General features: G+C 28.3%; 4 protein-coding genes across 4 annotated transcripts; 3 read left to right on the top strand and 1 right to left on the bottom strand.

Annotated features, from left to right (window-relative positions):
* Positions 1-1,663: 1,663 nt before the first annotated feature.
* On the top strand, positions 1,664-3,520 carry OCT59_025994 (uncharacterized protein; the record flags this gene model as incomplete). The annotated part of the gene is made up of 7 exons (XM_066142862.1): positions 1,664-1,882; positions 1,959-2,141; positions 2,213-2,297; positions 2,374-2,588; positions 2,671-2,847; positions 2,930-3,029; positions 3,117-3,520. 7 exons carry the CDS (start codon positions 1,664-1,666, stop codon positions 3,518-3,520), a joined length of 1,383 nt encoding a protein of 460 aa, XP_065992436.1.
* Positions 3,521-5,544: 2,024 nt separating this feature from the next.
* On the top strand, positions 5,545-9,339 carry OCT59_025993 (uncharacterized protein; the record flags this gene model as incomplete). Its single annotated transcript, XM_066142861.1, has 9 exons — positions 5,545-6,546; positions 6,612-6,848; positions 6,926-7,345; positions 7,415-7,820; positions 7,909-8,162; positions 8,229-8,355; positions 8,425-8,673; positions 8,741-8,887; positions 8,963-9,339. The coding sequence occupies 9 exons, from the start codon at positions 5,545-5,547 to the stop codon at positions 9,337-9,339; spliced, it is 3,219 nt and encodes a 1,072-aa protein (XP_065992435.1).
* Positions 9,340-12,926: 3,587 nt separating this feature from the next.
* Positions 12,927-13,673, bottom strand: OCT59_025992 (uncharacterized protein; the record flags this gene model as incomplete). Its single annotated transcript, XM_025323476.2, has 1 exon — positions 12,927-13,673. One exon carries the CDS (start codon positions 13,671-13,673, stop codon positions 12,927-12,929), a length of 747 nt encoding a protein of 248 aa, XP_025179813.2.
* A 2,673-nt stretch (positions 13,674-16,346) lies between these two features.
* OCT59_025991 (uncharacterized protein) lies at positions 16,347-17,153 on the top strand (the record flags this gene model as incomplete). Its single annotated transcript, XM_025325712.1, has 1 exon — positions 16,347-17,153. The coding sequence occupies one exon, from the start codon at positions 16,347-16,349 to the stop codon at positions 17,151-17,153; it is 807 nt and encodes a 268-aa protein (XP_025179812.1).
* Between the last annotated feature and the right edge of the window lie 4,628 nt (positions 17,154-21,781).

Here is a 21,781-nt window from a genome sequence, read left to right as displayed (position 1 = left end):
GGGTTATTAAACTCGTCTCTTAATGTTATACATGTATAACATGGCATATTGCAGTTAGGGGAGCTATAAGTTAATGTTAAAGAGTGATGCTCTGGCATATCTCCGAGTAATTCAGATAAAAATGGATAACACCATATGATACCATTGTCAGTACGTAAATCAAAACTTCCTGATCTGATCGGTTCAATGAGAACTTCTAGTGAACGCTGAAAAAGATAATGCTTCACCATAGAACAGTCCTTCCATTTCTTAAATTCATTTGTTTCTTTTATCCTAGGTAAATATGCTAATAAAGCTTTTGCATCTGGTTTACTTCGACGCCAATTAGGAATGTTGCCTAAGGTCAGATATATGGGATGCTCTGATGTCTTACCGAGAACATCACATGTTGTAGCGTCCGAATAGAGGATGATAGAAAGTACTTTGGAATTTTCGCTAATTGATGACTGAGCCCGACCCCACCATTCGCTATTATATTGTTCTCCGTAACATCTTTCATTTTCACCATTAATATTTGTCAGGTACTTCGGCATAAAATCAAACACACAATGTTTAAATATATCTTCATTACTTAACAACTCTTTGATGGTATCATAGATTGTTCGATGATAAAGTATATATTGTTTTTGGTTATATTCCATGATAACCATTTTTTTATATAAAATATGAGGAATTTGCATAGAATCTAATAATTTTCGTGCAGCTTTGGCATTTAAAGGTAGAATAGCCGTTGAATCCATATGAAAATTATTGAATAAACTAATAATATCATTCGCAACAGAATCAGAAAGGTTATGTTTGGTAAGCAAATGTACAAAAGCTTCATATGCTGAATTCGGAAATGATGGTATTGCATTATTTGTTTCTTGAACTTTTTGAGCTGTTCTAACATCTAGAACCGTTAAAATAGACGAACTTACAACCGTTGGAAATAATAATGTATAATTTTGGTAATATTGGTCTTCAGTTTCAACAAAAATATTATCTATTTCATCATTACTTTCAATGTCACTTTGAATTTCTTTCTCACTTATATTTTCGTCAAAAATTAGCAGCTCATCATCCTGTAATACAGAAACGTGTTATAAGATTTGTGCAACTATATAACGATTATAACGATAAATTTCTTAAAAAAATATATATATACTTTACCTTCCAAGCATCATGAACATTTATGTCTGAAATTTGTTCTTCACACGGAGTAATAATGTCGTTAATTAAGATAGGTAAGAGAGCGGGTCCTTGTTTGTTATTTCTGGCGACAACTGGCTCACTTATATTAGTACTTTCTTCACGTGTTAAATTATTTTCGTCTAGGTACATCTGGTCTCGATGTGACTGAAGGTGATTTCGATAAGCTCCACGTCCACTAAATGATAGTGAACAGTATTTACATTGGAATATATTTTTTTTATATCCTTTCTTAGTTGTTGACATGATTAATTTTACGGTATATTTTGTCTTTATCTCAAGAATTTTTACGTTATTTTAACTTGTTGAATTATTGTCTACGTATATATAAATATATATATGTATATCAATTGTGTGATTAGTAATAGACTTTTTGATCAATTAATTGATTTATCATTATATTTTAAATATTAAATAGTCGATATGATACTCCTTTTTTTTTATTTTTTTTTAACAATTTTTAACAAAAACCATGTCATCTCGTAAAAACAAAAAGATTCCACCATCTAAAAAAAATTCTCCAAACAATGCACCATCTAAAAAAAATTCTCCAAACAATGCACCGTCTAAAAATATTCTTCCAAACAATACACCATCTAATAATATTTCTCCAAACAATGCACCATCTAATAATATTGATTCTTTAACAGCTTTCGCACCTAATAGAAATCTTCAATCTGCTTCTCGAAAGGTAAATAATAATGTTGTTATTTCATAAATAAGAAAAAACAATTATTCATTTCGCTAATAATTAACATTTATTATAGGTGCAAAAACAACCAGTTTTACCATCAAATAATAATAAAGATGATAATAACAATGGTTCAGTTTTGAATAACACTAGCAATATAAATCGTAAAGCGTCAAGATCCGAATCTAGCGGACTCAGCGGTAGAACATCATCTGAATCCATTAATAGGACGTTATCAACTTCAACTTCTGGCTTTAAGGTGAATGTTAATTTAACTATAATTATACTAATTTATAATTTACCGACATTTCATCGTATATTTTTATTTAGGATGTTTTTGTTTTAATTAATGATGAAGAACAAGAGCATCATTCCAAAAGAAAGAGCAGTGTGGATATTAATAATATAACAAAATGTAAGTATTAACAAAACAATTTTTCATAATTTTTAATATTATTTTCGGTAACTATAGTATTATTAATTTTATACAGTGCCCCGGCTAAATGAAAAAGATGTTAATTTGTTATGTAAGGCATTGCAGTATTCTAAGAGTGTGTACAAAGAAGCAATAGCGGCCAAGGAAGCCGCAATTCGCACGGAACTTGCTATTAATGAATTTATAAAAGAATGGAAAAATACTTCTGAAGAGAAAGTTGATTATAATGACAACAAAAATCTGGGAAAAAAAAAAGTGTTTTGGTACAGTGTAAGTAAATATGTTCATAACTGGTTTATTATTTTCAAATTCTTTTCTCTAGTAACTATTATCCTACTTTTTTACAATTTAGAATACCTTGGTTAAATCGTGCAATGATCTTTTCCAAACTGACAAAAATCCTACAGATGAAAGTATGCGGGAAGCAATTTATACAGCTTTAGTTAATGAACATCCAGATGAAGTTGAAAAAATAGAAAAGACTAAAGATGGATGGTTCAGGTATTGGACTGAAGTATTGCAATCACCGGTAACTTGTTTCTATTATACTTGATTATAATTATAGATTATTTACATCAAAAAACTACAATATAAAAATTTTATTATTACAGGCTCGTTATAAATTTCATATTAAACGTGCCAATTATGTTCAAAAAATTAAAAATGCAACGATGAATGTATTTGGCAAAGTATTTATCGGGGATTATCTAGGTCATAAGGCATCACCTTCAGAAGTATTAGCCTGGAAAACTTCTAAAAATGCAAGATGAGCGTATGAAAATCTTTGGAACGGCGTAGATGAAAGTGGCAATGATCCTTGTGATACTTATATTAGCCGTATCACTAAAGAAGTTCTGAAATCTAATGAACGTACTAGTAATAACTGTTTGTTTATTATAGCTATTGTAGATTTAATGTTTGATCCTAACATTCAGACTACAGTACTCTCTGGTGAATCAATAATTAAATGTATGGCTGAAAAAGCCAAAGCTAATGAGGATATGGAATTACAACAGAAATCCAATGAATTAGACGATGAGGAAGCCGAGAATGAAAATGTTGAAAATGATGAAATTGCCAAAGATAGGAATGCCGATGATGAAAATGCCGATGATGAAAATGCTGATGATGAAAATGTCGATGATGAAAATGCCGATGATGAAAATGCTGAGGATGAAAATGCTGAAGATGTAGATATATAATTAACGTATGTTGGTAATTTTAGTCATGTTATTTATTAAATACTTATTGAATATGCACTAATATATTATTCATCAGTATAAAAAAGATATGAATATGAGGTCTATACTGATAGAGTAAGTGTTTCACAATTTAAAAGAATGGCTGTATAGTGGAACTAAAAGGACATTACACAAATTCAATAATAAATTTAAGCGTATAAATAGATATGTAGCATAATTTTTAATGTATAAAAATGTATAATGCAAAATATAATAAATCTGATGTTTACTTAATAATTATTCGTAATGTATATTACTAATTTTTTGATGTTTATTGCTTAAATATTCATTGGATATACTGACGAATGGTCCGATATACATACATTTTTTTGATGTTTATTAAAAGATTGATATACTTTGAAATGTACATCGTTTTTAAAACTTCCTGATGAAATCCCAAATCCCATCCTAAATCCCAAATACTTGTGTAACATTTCTCCCATTGGCCAATTATCACGTGACGTTACACAAACTTCCAAAAAAGGAAATTTCTATTCCGATCACATAATTCTGGCCGTAATATTTTAGTTTTCGAAGTCTAATGTTAATTCAGGTCAGAATTTAGTTTAAATCCTTATCCTACATACCCCAATTTTTAAGAGATTTACCGATCAGATTTTAATGAAATTTATATCATTGGATTTGTCTCGATGCAAGGAATTTAATGGCAGTGAAATTATATTCCCAACATTAATATTGACTAAGCTATTATAAAAAATGTATTTTATAATATATATTATTAAATAATATGTATAAAGCAAGCAATAATTGGTTACTTTTAATATAAAAAGTTTTTAAAATGTATTTATTCAATTTATTATTTTATATTTTTTATTACAATTTAACTTTGAATTAACTTAAACCTATTTATTAATTCATCAAAAAAAGTTTGATTATTTATTTTTAATATATATAATTTGATAGATATTATTATTATTGCATAAATATTTAATAAAATAATATTTACAAACCAGGAATTAATTAACTGTTAATCTAAAAAAACAATATCAGCAGATATCATCAAAATTATTAATTCAAATAAAATAATCAATATATTACTGAATACTAACTGCTAACATGTTACTTTCAAATAATATATAGTATAAAAATACATTTTTTATAATAAATCAGTCAATATTAATTTTAGAAATATGATTTCACTACCATTTAATTCCTTGCATCAAGACGAATCCAAAGATATAAATTTCATTAAAATCTGATCAGTAAATCTCTTAAAAATTGGGTTTGTAGGATAAGGATTTAAACTTTTATAATTTGTAATTCCGGCCGAAGTTAAAATATAAACTTCGTAAATCTGTTCGGGATCTTAATTTTGCTCATATTCTGGTAATGGATGCAATGCTGGCCAGAATTATATGATCGGCGTAAAAATATCCTTTTTTGGAATACTTGTGAAACCAAAATCTCTCAATTTTTGCGGGAAGCAAAATTTCCTTTTTTGGAAATTTGTGTAACGTCACGTGATAATTGACCAATGAGATTATTTGGGATAAGGAATGGGATAAGGGATATGGGATATGGGTGGGATTGGGATTTGGGATTGGGATGGGATTTTGGCAAATGGGAGGGGATTTTGGCAAAATGGATGGGATATGGGATGAGATGGGATAGGGGATTCTCCCATCCCATTTAATATGGGTGGCAAGTATAGGCGTACGCGTTGTTGGTCATAGTACATACGACCATTAGGTGAATTTTTATATATGTCGGAATGTTGTGTAGGTGTATGTCCTTTGTAATGGTACGGAAGATGTTGAATGGTTTTAAAAACCCTTTGTCCAGGGGAGTTTGGAAGTAAGTGAGGTGTGATAGTCCGGTTGAAGTGATTTTGTTTAATTCGTGATCCGTATATAAAGTAGTGATCGACATATATAAAATCCGGGGATAATACGCATATGCGATTTCGCGTCTTTTAGAATCTTGCGTTTTTTACATACCCAACTTCTTTTTTAAAGTCAAAACATATGAGTAAAAGTAAAGAATACATTACAACACTTATTTCCCCAGGCAAAATTGTAGAAAATTTACATTTTGGTCCATTTTGTCATAACTGGTGGTTTGCGCGACCAATAAATAAGAATCCTACGCATACTCCTCTCCTTCCGATTCGTTTAGGAATGAAAACTCATACAGTTTTAAAAAAATGTGACTTCATAATTACCGTTGTAAAAGATACTCAACATCCAAATTCTCCTGGATTTTTGTGTTTTTCTGAAGAATATAGGTCAGGTGTGTGCAGTTCACCAACAGACACCTGCTATGAAAAAGTTTTTCATTCAAATGCAAAGTTCCCTGGTCCACAAGTTATGGGTTTTGACAATTCAAATATTATACAACAATTACTTGATGATATTATATTTCGTCCATATATGATTAGTCTTGAAAAATTGAACGTAATTGTGCTGGGAATGGGAAAATCAAAAAAACCAGAATGGAATTATGCAGGAGAAGGATATAAATCCGTCTTTCAATCTCATTACAATGGTATAAAATCAGCTTTTATTCAAGAAATAGAAGATGAAGAGTGTGTAGTTCAAATATATACTAATGATACTTTGATAAAGACGTATAATGCTATTGATCCTAATGAAGTTTGGTTATGTATTGGCAGACTTTCAAATTATTCTGGAAAAAAAATTTTTGGGTTAGAAAATCCGTATACGCAAATTTGTATTCAACAAGCACAAATTCCTTCTTGCACGGTATTGGACTGGACTTTAGAGGGAGTGTTAGAAAATCTTTATAAATATCATTTGAAAAGAAGAATTTCACGTGAGGTCAAATGGCATTTATTTAATAAATGGTTGAATCAGAAAAGTGATATTTTAGAATTACGGAAAGCTATTTTAGATTTATATCCATCTGGTTATGAAATTAATGAACGAGAATGGCGTGCTTGGAGAGCATTTGTTCGAAATGCAGGATGTACTAATATCACCCCTTCAAAAATGGAGAATCTAAAGTTAGTAATTATGCAAAAAAATGAGTTGACTTTTTTATTTATTATTGACAAATAATTTTTTTAATTTAGTTTGAATTTTGGACGAAATCAGATAACGTTCAAAAAGATAGTACAACATTACAAATACTTTATGAATCAGGATTCCTCCAACAAAATCCATATTATCAAGAAAATCAATCTCTTACATTTTGGCAAGCATTTCGTAACGCATTGGAAAATACAAATAGAGGTCCAAATGGTCAAAGACGAATTCTTTCAATTATTGCTACAAAATTTACCTATCAAGAACTCAGATCAAAATTAGGGGTAAGTGTACTGTTAGTGTATACTACTACAATGCATGTTATCAAAATAATTGAACTAATAAAAATATAAACTTACAGGTAGCTGCAAATACAGTATCAAGAGCCCACCAATATGCGCGTATTAATGGACCAGGTGCACCTCAAGCACAAAAACCTATTATTGTCAAAGACAAATTAGGACGGGAAAAAAAAGAAAATTTAGAACAATTCTTTTCTGATAAGGCTAATGTAATAATGAGTTCATACAAAACAGACACCATTACGCAAGAACCAGTTCATTACCTCAAAAATACGAAACAAGATCTGTGGGAAAAGTTTCATGAAAAATATCCAAGTGGAGTAAAACGAACAACTTTTTATAAGCATTTGCAGGGCAATAGATATATTTATCGTGAGAATCTTGGTGGTTTGTGTTCAATATGCAACACATATGGCTATGAAACATTTGATGAACTTACCAAACTCATTCAAAATCACATTAGTAATCTTCATATCCAGGTAATATTTTTATTCCTATAATTGATAAAAAATAATTATATAATATTAATTTCTAATAATTTCATTTAGAATCAATTATTAGATCAAGGAGAGAAGTTAAAACGATATCTGAAAAGGGAATATGAGTCACATTTGACTGTAAATTCTGATGGTACAACAGCACATAACCAATGTATAAACCATTGCCTTCCTTTTGCTTTTGGTATATGTAATGAACAACATACTCACACATGTTCAGATTGTGATGCACTTTTTCAATTCTTCATTGATATTGAAAAAAACACTCCAAATAATATTCACGAGGAAATTTATGAATTACGAGATCAAATTTTCTATTATTTGAGTCATCAGACGCGAAAAGTATTTCTAAATTCTCAATTTAACGCGAATCTATTAGATTTAGATGAAAAAGGAGCTATAATAATAGTTGATTATAAGATGAAAATCTTACCCAAGAGCGCAAGAGAAACAAAAAGTGCTTTTTTTTGGGAAAAAAGGATGGGCTTTGCATTCAATTCTTGTCTATACACGAAAATCTGAAAGTCATCAATTGGATATTCAAGTATTTGATCACTGGTCGGCCGATACATGCCAAGATGCATGGTTCACAGCTTCTTCACTACATGCAGTTATTGAATCGCTTGAAGTCAAACCAGATTGGGTTACTTTTCTTTCTGATAATGGTCCACATTATCACAATGCGGACCTAATGTTAATTCTAGGGCATTGGAATGAATGGTACAATATTTCAGTAAAAAAATGGGTTTTTTTAGAAGCTGGAGAGGCTAAAACATCAATTGATTCTCACCATGCCCAAGTGTGTATTGATTGTTCAAATAATTTAGGAAATCACCATTATTATTTATTGAATCATTGGTTACAGATTTCACATGCGATAAATCGTTATGTTCGATTGGGGTTTGATATCAATGAAGGTGTAGACATAGAGAATGCTATTCAAGGGATTTGTGGTACTTCAGTAGCACATTTGGAACCAGAACGGAAAAAGGGTATATGTGAGAATACAATTTTGAAGTTATGTAATACTTATTACTGAAAGCAATTACTATGATTTATAGAATCAGGACGAAAAAAGAAAAATTCAATACCAGGAAATTCCAATTGGTATGAGTGGTCCTGGCCGACAGAAGGTGAATATGCAGGATTTATTCAGGCTCGTGCAATGCCTAATATTGGAACTTGGAAAAATTTTGAGCCGGCTAAAATAGCACAATTTGAAAAAAGACCTCTTGAAAAACCTAATTCACAAGTTTCAGATCACTCAATTCCAACTTCCAATTGGAATATTCCATTACCTCATAGATCAAGTATGTAATAAATTGATTTTTTTTTCTTTTTTTGCAATTGTTTTACATTGATTTTTTTTTATATTAGAAATCAATACAAATCGTCTTACTATTGAAGAATTGAAAAAACAATTGAAGGAATATGGCGTTGACACAGATGTAAGCAATAATAGAGTTATATTAGCAGAAATTTTACAAAATAAATTGAACGATGAAATATCACCACAAAATATAGGTAAATCATTCTTACCATAAAATTGTGATTATATTATCTCAAAACTAATTTTCTTTTTTTCTGAACGAATAATAGACGTTTTGAATACTGAAATTATTGATACTGATTTGGGTTCAAGGCAAGTTTTGAATCACACATCGAATTTTGCATTATCAAGTGGATGGGCCTTAAAAGAAAATCAGAAATTTGGTAAAAAAGGAGGAGGTAAACAAATAAGCAAAAATGTTATTCCATACCTTGAGGCATATTTCTTGGCCGGAGATATAAATAAAAGTGAAAAGTATACAGCTCAAGAGATGCATAATGAACTGAAAGGTTTAGTAGAAGAAGGAGTTTTAGAAGAAGAGGAAATTCCAAAAATTTCTACAATTAGTAATTGGATTTCTCGATATGCACAAACTCATCGTAAATTGAAAGCCCAACAAGCTTTAGCGCTAGTTGACAGATCTTAGTAAATAAAGAATTTGATAAATGAATAAAATTTTGTAAATTTTTGAAAATTTTTGACGTTAAAACAACATTTTTTTAAGTTTTTTTGCCATAAATTTTATAAAAATTATTGAAATTGCGAATTTACTTACTATATTTATAGCCAGGAATCTGACGACCCGGCTAGTAAAAGTTTTTTTTTGTTTACAAATTCAGTACGAAAATGCAAGAAATTTATTCATATTGTATTCTATTATTAGCATATAAAATATGACGTTTAGGTCATACAAGATGGTGGTGCTAGCTCAGTCCAAAATAGCTGAATTATGGCTAATTTACTATATATATATATGATCAGCACCCCACATCGGAATATCGATATTCTCTACTTTATATGCGGATCACGAATTAAGTGTAGACGTAGTAAGTCTATTCCATCGTGCTTGCTGTTGAGGTGAACGAACCGCATCAAAATGTAACGTGCGGTATTGTTTGTAATATGGTCGAACCGTTTTATTGTTAACGCTGGGTAAATCTAATTCATCTGAGCGAAATCATTTAAATTGAACGACGTAGCTAATGCCAAGGCGATTAGAGTGAATTTCTTTGTGGTGTCTTTTATCCTTGTTATGTCAGTTTACCGTAAGTCTAAACTGTTCAGCATAAAATCTAGGCTCTACTGGATGACGAGTAGTAGTGTGTGAGACCTGTCGGATCTGTTCGAGATGAGCTCCGCAACACCAACGATTTTTGATTGTACGAAGGCGGGAGGGTGGATACATAGTGAACCCGTAATCTCACCAGGTTCGAAATGTAATGTGCTGCAAGGAAGTAAAAACCCAAGTAGATCACGTGGGGGCCGCAGCTGAACCGGATAAATGTTTTAGTTTTTCTTTCGTTATTATTGGTTGATTCTAATCAGTGTCGTAGTGCAAGGAGTTTTTCTTTAATAAATGGCGTAAACGGTTAAAATATTTGTTCACATCATTCTTGTGAAATTGTCTATTTAGAGAAAAGACGAATGTGAGATAAATTCCTAAAATGTAATTTAAATTTGGTTTGTTAGATGTAGATCGAAATGTGTGACGGTGATTTTTTGATAATTCAATATCATTGGTGTAAATAATGTATTTGTCAATTTCTGTAAGAGGAAGATCAGCTTTTTCAGACAGCCGAATAAGGTAATATCGTCCTTTCTTAGTATTGTACAAAGTTCCACTGCCACGAGTATCACATGACAGGTAAGGCGAAAGTTTGGAAATTCTCATGGAAATGTCAAAGAATTTTTTTAGAGGTTTGTAAAGACATAAAATAGCCTGTGAAACAGGCGGAGGGGTAGTAGAGTCGGGTGGGGAGTCCATAGGCCGAGCTTGAGAAGACTTTGTGAATTTATGTCAGATGAAGAGTGGTACTTTATAAAAAGACCGGGTAAAGAAAAAATTTGTTCCAACTTTTAACATGCAGAACGACAGGGCAAGGAAAATGGACAAGTGACTCGAGAAAAGTAAATAATAAGGTAATAATAAAGTGTGCGTAGAAGTGTTGTGAGGTAGAAAAACTTTAACGAAACTAAACGGAGATAAACATTTTTGTAAAATTTAAAAAAATAAACGTACGAAATTTTTTTCCGAATTTTGTGGGAAAGAGTTTTTTTTTTCTGACATTGATCTACATTGTTCATTTGTTCTACAAAATTGGTAGGATTACCAATCACGTGACAATATTATTTCATACAATACAACCAATAATTAATTTTACCCGAAGGTGAATTTTTCTGGTTGAAAATTTCTTATAAATATTCATTTCTTCTTGTATCAGGAATAGTAACAAAGTAATCACCCTATAAGATATAAAAAATAGTATTAAGAATATCATACTTATTGTCCAAAGCGTAGTGAAGTACACACAAAACCATGGGATGTACGTCTGTCACGCCACAGTCGCCGCGTGCATGGCCAGTGAATTTTAGCATCAACATTAATATAAATTATAATGATATTATAACTATTTTACGTCTTTCTTACTTGCGTATAACTTACAAATTTTTATTGAAATTTTCACCTTGAAGATGTGGACTTTTATATATATAAAAACAATTTTTTTTATTATTGTTAGAAAGTCACGTTTGAGTCTACTATAGTGACGCCTAATTCACGACAAGCTTCCAGAACTTCATTTGTTCCAATATCAAGAGTATATTTTATTTTAAAAAAAATGTTTAATAACTTAATAGTTAAATAATAATGTCCGATATATTAAAAAATAAAAAATTGATATTATTACTTGAACTGCGGCAATTGAACTTTGTAAGCACCCCGAAGAGTTTCTGCGGTACATTCAGAAAGACCAAGCACCGACAGTGTCTTCAGTTTTCAATATGTAAAGAATAAAAATTTCTTTACTCACGTATTTGGATACACACGATGTTTGATATTCTTTATATTGCTTTCTGTATTACGTCACAACAAGCCACCAAAAGTTTATACGAGTTTATCATATTTCGGAAAGGTATATAGCAGTTTTCTCTTCTTTTTTCTTTTTCAAATATTTTTTTCCTTTTGCTCTCTAATAGTTAAAAAAAACCACACACTTCGTCAATATAATGGAATAGTAAAGAACCGTTAGTAATAATTTGCAAATAAGTTTACTAACACAAAAAAGAAAAAAGAAATGCCCTAAGTGAATAGAGACTGGATAACTTTTTTATAGGTCAAGTTAATTCGAACGTGTGGAACAAAGCACAGCCAGCTATTTATAAAAAAGTAGAATATGAAATGACAAGTTACTCTAGATTAGAGAAAAATCATGTTTCACAACTAGAAATTGCTCTAAGTAACGTTCATTTGAAACTTGAAGAGTATGAACTTTTAATGTTGATGAAACACAAAGCAACTGCGAATTTCACGGTGACAGATCTCAAACGCAAACAGAGAGGCACGAAAAAAACTAAATAGATCGTTTCCTAATGACATGGAAGTCTTTAAAAATGCACTGGATAAACTTTTCATTGCTCTTGATCTCTTAAAGAAGATTTCTTTAATAGAGAAAATCAATAGGGTGTATACAAAGATAGATGAAAAAGAAGAGTAAAATGATGGAGCGAGTTTATTACTTAGCTTATTTCTGTCGTAGGTAGGTAGTTACATAACTTAAGTTTAAAAATCAAAGTATCTAATCAACATTATACATTGGAGTAAAAATAAATTTAAATGACTCACTTATAACTTATAACATGATTTCACAAATTTATTCAATTGAAAAATATTCTTTATTATATAGAAAGGGCCGGATTTGCCGTCAAATTTTTTACAGCTACATTAGATTCATCACGTTTTATGTTTTATAGTAAAAATACATTACTCAGGTCTAGTGATCTAACAAGTTAAAACAATCAGTTAAGTCGTTGGGTGATATTTGCTAATTTATTGATAATATAAGTATAATATGAAAAAAATAATAATTATTATTTATATTACAAACTAAGAAAATTGTAAACTATTTTGCTACTTAATTAAAATAATTCAAAATACATTTTTTTACATAGATATTTATATTATGATAAAAAAAAAAAATTAAATTTAGAATATACTACGAGATAGAGATATCTGATTTAATGATCAGCTAGAGCTGGAGTTTCAAATATTGTTACAACTTTAGCAAGGTTTGGATCATCTTGCATAAGTTTAATAAGTTGTGGTTTTATTAAAATAGAACAACCTTTCAATATATGTATCATATGCCGAGATGCTTGTTTATCTTCAGTAAAATCTTTGCATGTATTCCATTCACTATAATTTGACTTCATATAAAAGGAAGGTGATTCTTTAACTTCAATTATAATTTGTGAATAAATATTATCAATAGGCTGATATTCAACCGAAAAGACATCAGAAAGTGAAAACTCCATCTTAAATTCAATATTCTCGTTTGTAATATGATAAGTTAATATATTCTGAGGTAAGGTATAATAACACAGAGATGACATTGTTAGAATGCAATGCCAAGTTCCTATTGTAAGATACTCACATGAAATAAGTGAAACTAATGATGTATTGTTATTGATATTAAAAGACAAAGTAATGAATTCTTCAGGCAATGTAAACTGTTGAGATTGAGGTTGATGTTGAGATACAGATATTTTATCATTATTACTAATTATTAAATAAGTACGTTTTTGCATTGTCTTCATTTTAGCTCGGCGATTTTGAAACCAAACTTGAATTGAACGCTCAGACATGTTTAGCTTTTCAGCTATGGCTTCACGAATTTTACTATTTGGAGAGGGATTAGTTTTAAATGTATCTTCTAATAATGCTAGTTGTTCAGGAGTAGTACGAATTCGCTTCTTGTTATCCATTGATGGTGGATGTTAAAGAGTTATTGGCTAAAGTTATTGGTTATTGGTTATTGGTTATTGGTTGAAAGGTTACTAGATTCAAAATAATTTTCCAATTTAAAATTTAAAAAAATATTAGTTATTAAATTTATTAAATTTAAAATAAAAAATATTTTTCTAGTTTTAAGAAATATTTTTCTAAGTTTAAGAAATATTTTCTAGTTTTGAAGAAATCTAGTTTTAGAAAAAAAATGGTCTTTTTATATTATTTTATTTTTAATAGTATTTGCAATGACTCATGTTGATATTTTGCATGAGTAATAATATATAATAAATATATTAATATTATGTAATATTGTTTCAATTGCAAACTTTCTTGTGAGTCATGTGAGTCATGAGTCAAATAAATTAATAATAATATCATGAATAAGCAATAACAGGAAACTACGGATATCAAATTGCCAAAATTGCCAGAAGCAGCCAAAAAATTTATGTACTTTTTAAGGGCCGGAATTATGATAATTTTGGTCAGTATCCAAAAAAGGTAATAGATTTTCCACCAAGCATTATATATAAGAGGAAGGATTTTCATAATTTTTTGGCTGGTTTGTACGCAAACTCCACTCATTTATTTCTGGTCCTACAGCAACAGCAAAAAATTTTTATATCAAAATTTTATGTTAAATGTACTTCAAAACTTATAGAATTTAGACTGAATAACACTGTATAAAAATCCTTTAATAATTTGTTACAGTAAATTTTTAGGGTTTCATAACGTAAACTTTGATTACGTAGCCAAACATTCTTGCTTACAGTTCTCACATATTCTTTTTGTTCCTGCATTATTACTAATTTTTCTCGTTCACAATTATTTTTCTTATCGCTTTAATTTGTAAGAGAAAAGAAAGAAGTTGAAATTCAAATTGTTTGTGTGTCATAAATATCAATATCAAATAATGATCTATTAAGTTACCAAATCTACATTAATCTATAACATAAATAATGATTTGAAACTAAAAATAATAACCCCTTTTGCGTATGAAAGTATGAAACAAATGAGGTAAATGTTGCACATGATTACGCCAGCGTCATCGTAAATATGCCAGGATCATGTGGTTGACGATATTTACGGATTAAATATCACTGGTGACGCTAGAATTCGGTTCCAGTTATCGCGTAATTAGTTTACTCTCGAAAATTAAAGAAACATGTTCGACATTTTTTTTGTAAATTTTTTTGTTTTTTTTAATAGTTAAATATACTATGCATTTCGTTGGACAGAGTAAGAATTATACATGTAAGGTATATTAATTTGCCAAATCCTTACCAATCATAATTGCTTCAAGCGCAATAATTTATGAATATAAAAAAATATAATATCAAAAAATTTTTTCTTTATTGTAAGTTGTAACATAAAAAAAAAAATGAAGATATTTTAAAAAAAATCAAACAAGTTATTTATAACCTCAGCCACATATTTACAGTATATTATTCGAAAATGGCTAAGCAAAAATCATTATTTATTCTAATAAGGAATCATTAAAACAATCATATTAATCAATAACTTATATCATGAGACCTTAACCCTTTTCATGTTTCAAAATAAATTATAAATCGCTTGGCTTTCTTGGTATTTTCTTGGTATGTTCTTGGTATTTCGTAAATCTTTTCCAAATTAAATTATTTTTTGCCACACCTTTTTAAGTAGAGACCAATAGGATTTCATTAAAATTTTTTGACATAACTATTATTATCATACATAATTAATTATTTTACATCACAAGATATTGAGATATTGATAATCTTATAAATTAAAAATAAATTTAAACAATAATTTTCTTTTTTAGGGAATATTTGAGAATTAAATAATCGTCGATTTAGTTTAATTTTACATATATTTTTTATTTAATATTACTATTCTCTAAATTTAGCAATTACAGATTTAGCAATTTTTTATTATTAAATAAAGAAAAATCATAATGGGTAAATTAAAGTTTGATTTAATAATGATCAATATCTTGACAAGGTTAGGATCGTCTGTATTGATAGTTTCTAATTTTTACGGTAGTGTAGGTGAACCAGTTTTTTTTTACCTTTAATTTTTTGTATCGATAGTCTTGTACTGCTCACTTTATTACTTTTAATAAAATAGAAACGAATATTAGCATAAAAAAAAAAAGAATTAGAAAAATGATTAACATCCGATTTATTTATTAAATAAACCAACTCTTATTATTTTGATCTTTTTGGTGCTCACAATAATAATTAGACATAAAAAAAAACGCCTTTCTCGCTAAAGTACATTAGTACAAAGATTTATTGTACATGATTTAACCATATCAGAATGTTTGAACAATGGAACTTTCTTTCATAAACAAAAAAAATTTTGTGCTTGTACGACCAAAAGCCAAAATTAGGATCTGCAAATCATGATTGATTCCAAGATGTTGGGTGCTACATTTTGTGTAGTACATTATTAATGACATTAAACAAAGATTTTATGTTTTTGGTAAGGATCTTTCTTTGGCTTTTCGTTTTATAATTGAGCTGTTTCATATTAAATGTGTCACACGATAAAAAAATTTCTATAAATATATCTTTTTCTTTTCTAAAAAAAAAAATAATAGTTTCGTTTAAAAAATAAAAAATTTTGTTATAATTTCTTACTACACTATAAAAAAAAAAGCCTAAATCATGTCGAACGAGAATGGACAAACCACTTCTTCCACAATACAAAATACCTCACAAAATAAAATAACTAAACAAGATAAATTAAAAATTATTTTAAGGGTCGGATTAATGATATTCTTTGAAATCGCTCTCCCATTTGCTCTTTATTATACTCTTAAAAATTATTTGCGAGACATATGGGCATTGCTCATATCAGGTATTCCACCATTTATTATCGCTATATACGGACTTATAAGTAGAAGGCGTGCGGACATTATAGGAGTAATAGTAGTACTCAGTTTTATTCTCAGTGCTATAGCGTCATTAATAAAAGACGATCCACGAATTCAGTTATTACGAAGATCTGCGATTACGTGTATCATTAGTGCAGTATTAATCATTAGTTTAATTCCAATAAAAATTGGTACCTTTAAAATGAAACCATTAGCATTTTATTTTCTTAAAGATATGGCGACAGGTGGATCCTTTGGTTATTCAAATTCAAAAGTTAACCTTCCAGGTTTAACGGAAGATGAACCTATTGATGCACGTTGGGACAGATATTGGGCTTCTTACCAATATTTTCGACGTGGTATTATAATTATGACAGCTATGTGGGGATTTGGGCTTCTTTCTGAGGTTCCAATTCGTGTTATTATTATTTACAAATTATCATCAATTGATCAAGCATTTCTTTTGGTAAACGTAATACATTATATTTATTTAATTATAATGGGACTATTAACTCTTGTTTGCGCTGGATGGATGAAGAAACAAAGTGATAAAATAGCTGCTGATGATGTTTCTGATTCTGATAAGCCTCCAGAGTAATATATTTTTTATAAATACAAGAATACAGACAATCAAAAAATAGAATTTTTCATAGATATTTTTAATTAACTTCATTTTAAAATAGTAATTGCTAATGTATATAACAATAATGTAAAATAGAATCAATCTCATTCATTATAATAACATTAACAATTAAATAATTTATTTAAATAAAAATAACGTTAAGTGAATTACAACACTTAAATTCAAAAACAAAACGGAAATAAAAGTTGCTAACATGCCCAAATAATATATCATAATATATCGTTATCAATTTTCAAAAATAAATAGCGCGGAAATTGAAAAGTTATTTAAACAAGAACAAGTAATTATATATATATCGCTAAGTATAATTCGCTCAATTTCTGGAAATATTATATATTAAATAATTAAAGTTTAATAAATATTCCGAATATAGTCAATTCTTACGATAAATTAACGTTAATCCAAGTTCTAATTAGTCTTTTAATATTTCTTCTAGTCTTTATTATTAGAATTTCATGATCGATAAATTATTGATTAAATATTATTGAAAATTGAGAACACTTGGGAACGTATATTTAATGGACCCAAATTCATATTCACGGAATTAATAACATTATATCCCGGAATTTATCGAATCATTTGCTTATTTTTACGGAGTTTTTACAGGAATAACGGATAAAATTTTTTATAGGGAAAATCTAGAGTTATCGCTATACATTGTAATACATTGTGGCCATTTAACGATACAATTGATATATTGCGAACGACCATACGGTTTATTCGGGGGCGATAAAAAAAGCGTATTAAAAAAAATCTAGAACATAATAAAATAAAATTATTTTATTTCAATGGCTAAATATTTTTCCTTTATTTGTTTATAATAAATATCATATCTGATAATTTGCATTTTCTTGGTCATGGTTTAATACATTTAATACATTTTTATTACGCAAGTAATATGAAATAATTAACAAGTAACACATTTTTTTAGGTTAATAAATGTACATTTTAAGAAATTTATCGTATTTTTCAAATTAAGAATTATTTTTGTTTAATTATTTCGGGTAATAAAGATTTTTTTTTTTTTTAACGGATCGGTCGGATCATCATTTTAGTAATAACTTGTTTCAAAATTATTAACTTTTAATTTAGTCTAATCATTTTTTTATTAGTCATAGTGAAATAGTAATTACCAAATTAGTAAAATTCATTTTACAAATAGGATCAACATATATAATAACTGAATGAAAGTCACAAGATTTGCGGATTAACCCCCGTGATTACATGATTAAATAAAAATATATTAATTATTTATTAAACCAATCAGTTACTTTATAATAATGATAAATCATCTATTGTAAAATATTCTTCGAAAATACAGTAAATAATAAAATGTCTAATCTGACGTTCTGGATGTTATTTAATAATTATTAGGGGCATTGAGAATATTTTTAGGAAACATTTTGATAATATGTATTAAAACTCGTGTTGAATATATTGGTGGAACAATTGCAAATCTGAGATATAGAGAATTTATAATTATTATTATTGTTTATATTTTTTAAAAAATATCTCTAGTTTTTTCGTGTATTCAAGTCATTTCGGTGTTAATTAATTATTAACAAAAATTCAACAAAATGTATGATAAAAAGACTAATTAAAAAAAAATATGATTAAAAAATTTTATTTTTCAGTAATGAACTAAAAACTGGAATAAAAAAAAAAGTTAAAAAGAAAATTTTCAATTTGAACTGAAGCAATAAATAAACAAATGATTAAAAAGCTTTTATTTTTTAATATTGAACTAAAAAAATAATTAAAAATTTTTTTGGTACTGAATAAAAAGTCCAAAAATAAAAAAAAATTTTTTTTTTTTTTGGTTTCAAAAAAATAAAAAATAATAATAATAATAAATCGTGCTCACCGCAGCATCGCAGCATTGATCACTGGTCCAAACCTAAAAAGAATGAAAAAAAAAATCAAAATTCTGGCCGGGTTTTCAAAAAATCAGAAAGAAAAAAAGGAAAGAAAATATTATAAGAATGTGATTTTAAAACTGGAAGAATAAATAAGTTTTTATAAAAAATTTAAAAAAAAAAATATTTTGCAAAACCGAAAAAAGAGAAAAAATCAATATAAAAAAATCTTATTTTAAAAAGACTTGAAGAATAAGAAATTCAATAAAAATTAAAAAATCAAGTGTAAAAAAGCTGGAAAAACCGAAAGAACTAAAAAAATTTTAAATAAAATTAATAAAAAAAAAAATTCTGATTTTAAAAACAAAAATATTTTCGTATACAGTACAAGGAAAAGATTAACTGGAAATATATTAGCGCTATTGGAGCGTCCACATGATCTAAATATCACGGTTCCTGCATTACACAATTATCTCATTATGTTAGTAATGATTTTTTACCAATAAAAGACATAAGGGTCGGGTAGCACCATTGAGGGTAATAAGGAAAATAAGTAGTGTTAAAACATCACTAAAAAAAACAATAAAATATTTTCTACCTAAAATCTAGTTTGTAATTTCGTCTGGAACTCCCTATAAAAGAAGAAAAAAAGAAGATAATCTAATTAATAAGAAAATCACCTCCAAGAATTGAACTTGGACACAAAAATTGTGGAACCAACGGTGATGGATTTTGTTGAGTTGATAAGTTATTAAGGAAAGAACTCAACAAAGGAATAAAATAAAGGGTATCACATGTGAAGAAGGAAATCACATGAGATAGATCAAATGATCACAAGAAAGGTAAATTTTACAAGACAAAGGACCTCTCTGACACCAATTAAGGGCGATGCAAACGATCCCCTTGTAAAATTTATCTATCAAAGAATGGTCAAATGATCAAGAAAGGGTAAATTTTTACAAGACAAAGGATCTCTCTGACACCAATCGCTATGCTTCATGGGCGATGCAAACGATCCCCTTGTAAAAATTATCTATCTAAGAATGGTCAAGTAATCCCAAGTTGACCAAAGGGGAAAGATTACGTCTCCATGCTATATTTGGTAAGCAATGGGCCAAGCTACGTAATATAAGTTTATTTAATTAAGATATTGGGAGATTAAAAGGAGAATAATATTCACTAAATAGGTTATTTTATAAAGTAGAGAATAAGAAAAAATGAGAATCTGAATTATGCAATTGAGTAAATAAAGAAAATGAAGAAGAATAGATAATAATGTAAATAAAATGCGAAAAAGAATTGATAATAATAAATGTTTAAAAGAATAAAATATAAATAGATATGAAGGAAGAGAAGGGAGTTGGTTGAGAGAAATGATTATAGTGCACACGAATTTTAATAAGTGAAGAATTAGGACAATTGTATTAGTGAGAATGTTGGTATATATGAGGAGAATTATAAAAAGAATGTAAAAAAATCCGGTAAGTAATGGTAAATAAGGTTGAGATGTTTCAATGATAGGTAAAGGATTATTGTAACATTTGTTGATAGGAAATTCATTTAAGATAGTATTGATAGTATTTGGACACAAATGATAAGACATTTTGTAATTGTAAGTTATAAATTTGAATTGAAAGTAAAAGTTTTGTAAGATTTGTAAGATTTGAAAAATAATAATATTGAAATTTGGTTTTTGATTTTTTCCTTGAGGAAATTAAGGGTATTTATATATTTTTTAAAACCCTTTGAATACATAGATACATAGTGAATAATAATAAAATAGATAAAAAAATCAAGATTATCTATGAGTCACAATTAATTTATAAGTTATTTAACCTAAACTAGTAATATTAATTGATTTAATGATGACTAATATGTATAATTGTGGCTTATAGTACATAGTTAATACTCCCTATAAACCATATAATTAAAGATTATATGATATTGTGCAATATTCCCATATTATTAAAGCTTTTATTATTGTTAATTAAATAAATTTATTAAAAATTTTTATTCAAGCTAAATTTATTTTTGATATATAGTTTAGAAATGGTATTAGTATCTCTTGAGTAAACATAACAAGATTAATTAAATACTGTAACTATAGTATTATTTAATAACTAATTATTATAGACGCAAAAACTGATCAAAGTTTCACTTCGGCATTTTCATATGTAAACCTGTAGGAACTAGGGAGACTATCAACTATCTGAGTTTATTTGGACTGTGGGATTGAGTTAAGATACTATAATATTATTTAATAACTAATTATTATAGACGTAAAAACTGATCAAAGTTTCATTTTGGCGTTTTCATATGTAAACCTGTGGGAACTAGGGAGACTATCAACTATCTGAGTTTATTTGGACTGTGGGATTGAGTTAAGATACTATAATATTATTTAATAACTAATTATTATAGACGCAAAAACTGATCAAAGTTTCATTTGGCGTTTTCATATGTAAACCTGTGGGAACTAGGGAGACTATCAACTATCTGAGTTTATTTGGACTGTGGGACTGAGTTAAGATACTATAATATTATTTAATAACTAATTATTATAGACGCTTAAATACTTATACTATAGTATTATTTAATAACTAATTATTATAGAGATTAAAGTTTCATTTCGGCATTTTCATATGTAAACCTGTGGGAAATAGGGAGACTATCGATTATCTGAGTTTATTTGGACTGTGGGACTGAGTTAAGATTAATTAAATACTT

The sequence above is a fragment of the Rhizophagus irregularis genome, chromosome 6 (assembly GCF_026210795.1).
Source record: "Rhizophagus irregularis chromosome 6, complete sequence".
Taxonomy (NCBI): domain Eukaryota; kingdom Fungi; phylum Glomeromycota; class Glomeromycetes; order Glomerales; family Glomeraceae; genus Rhizophagus; species Rhizophagus irregularis.
This window is presented reverse-complemented; position numbering and strand designations above follow the sequence as displayed.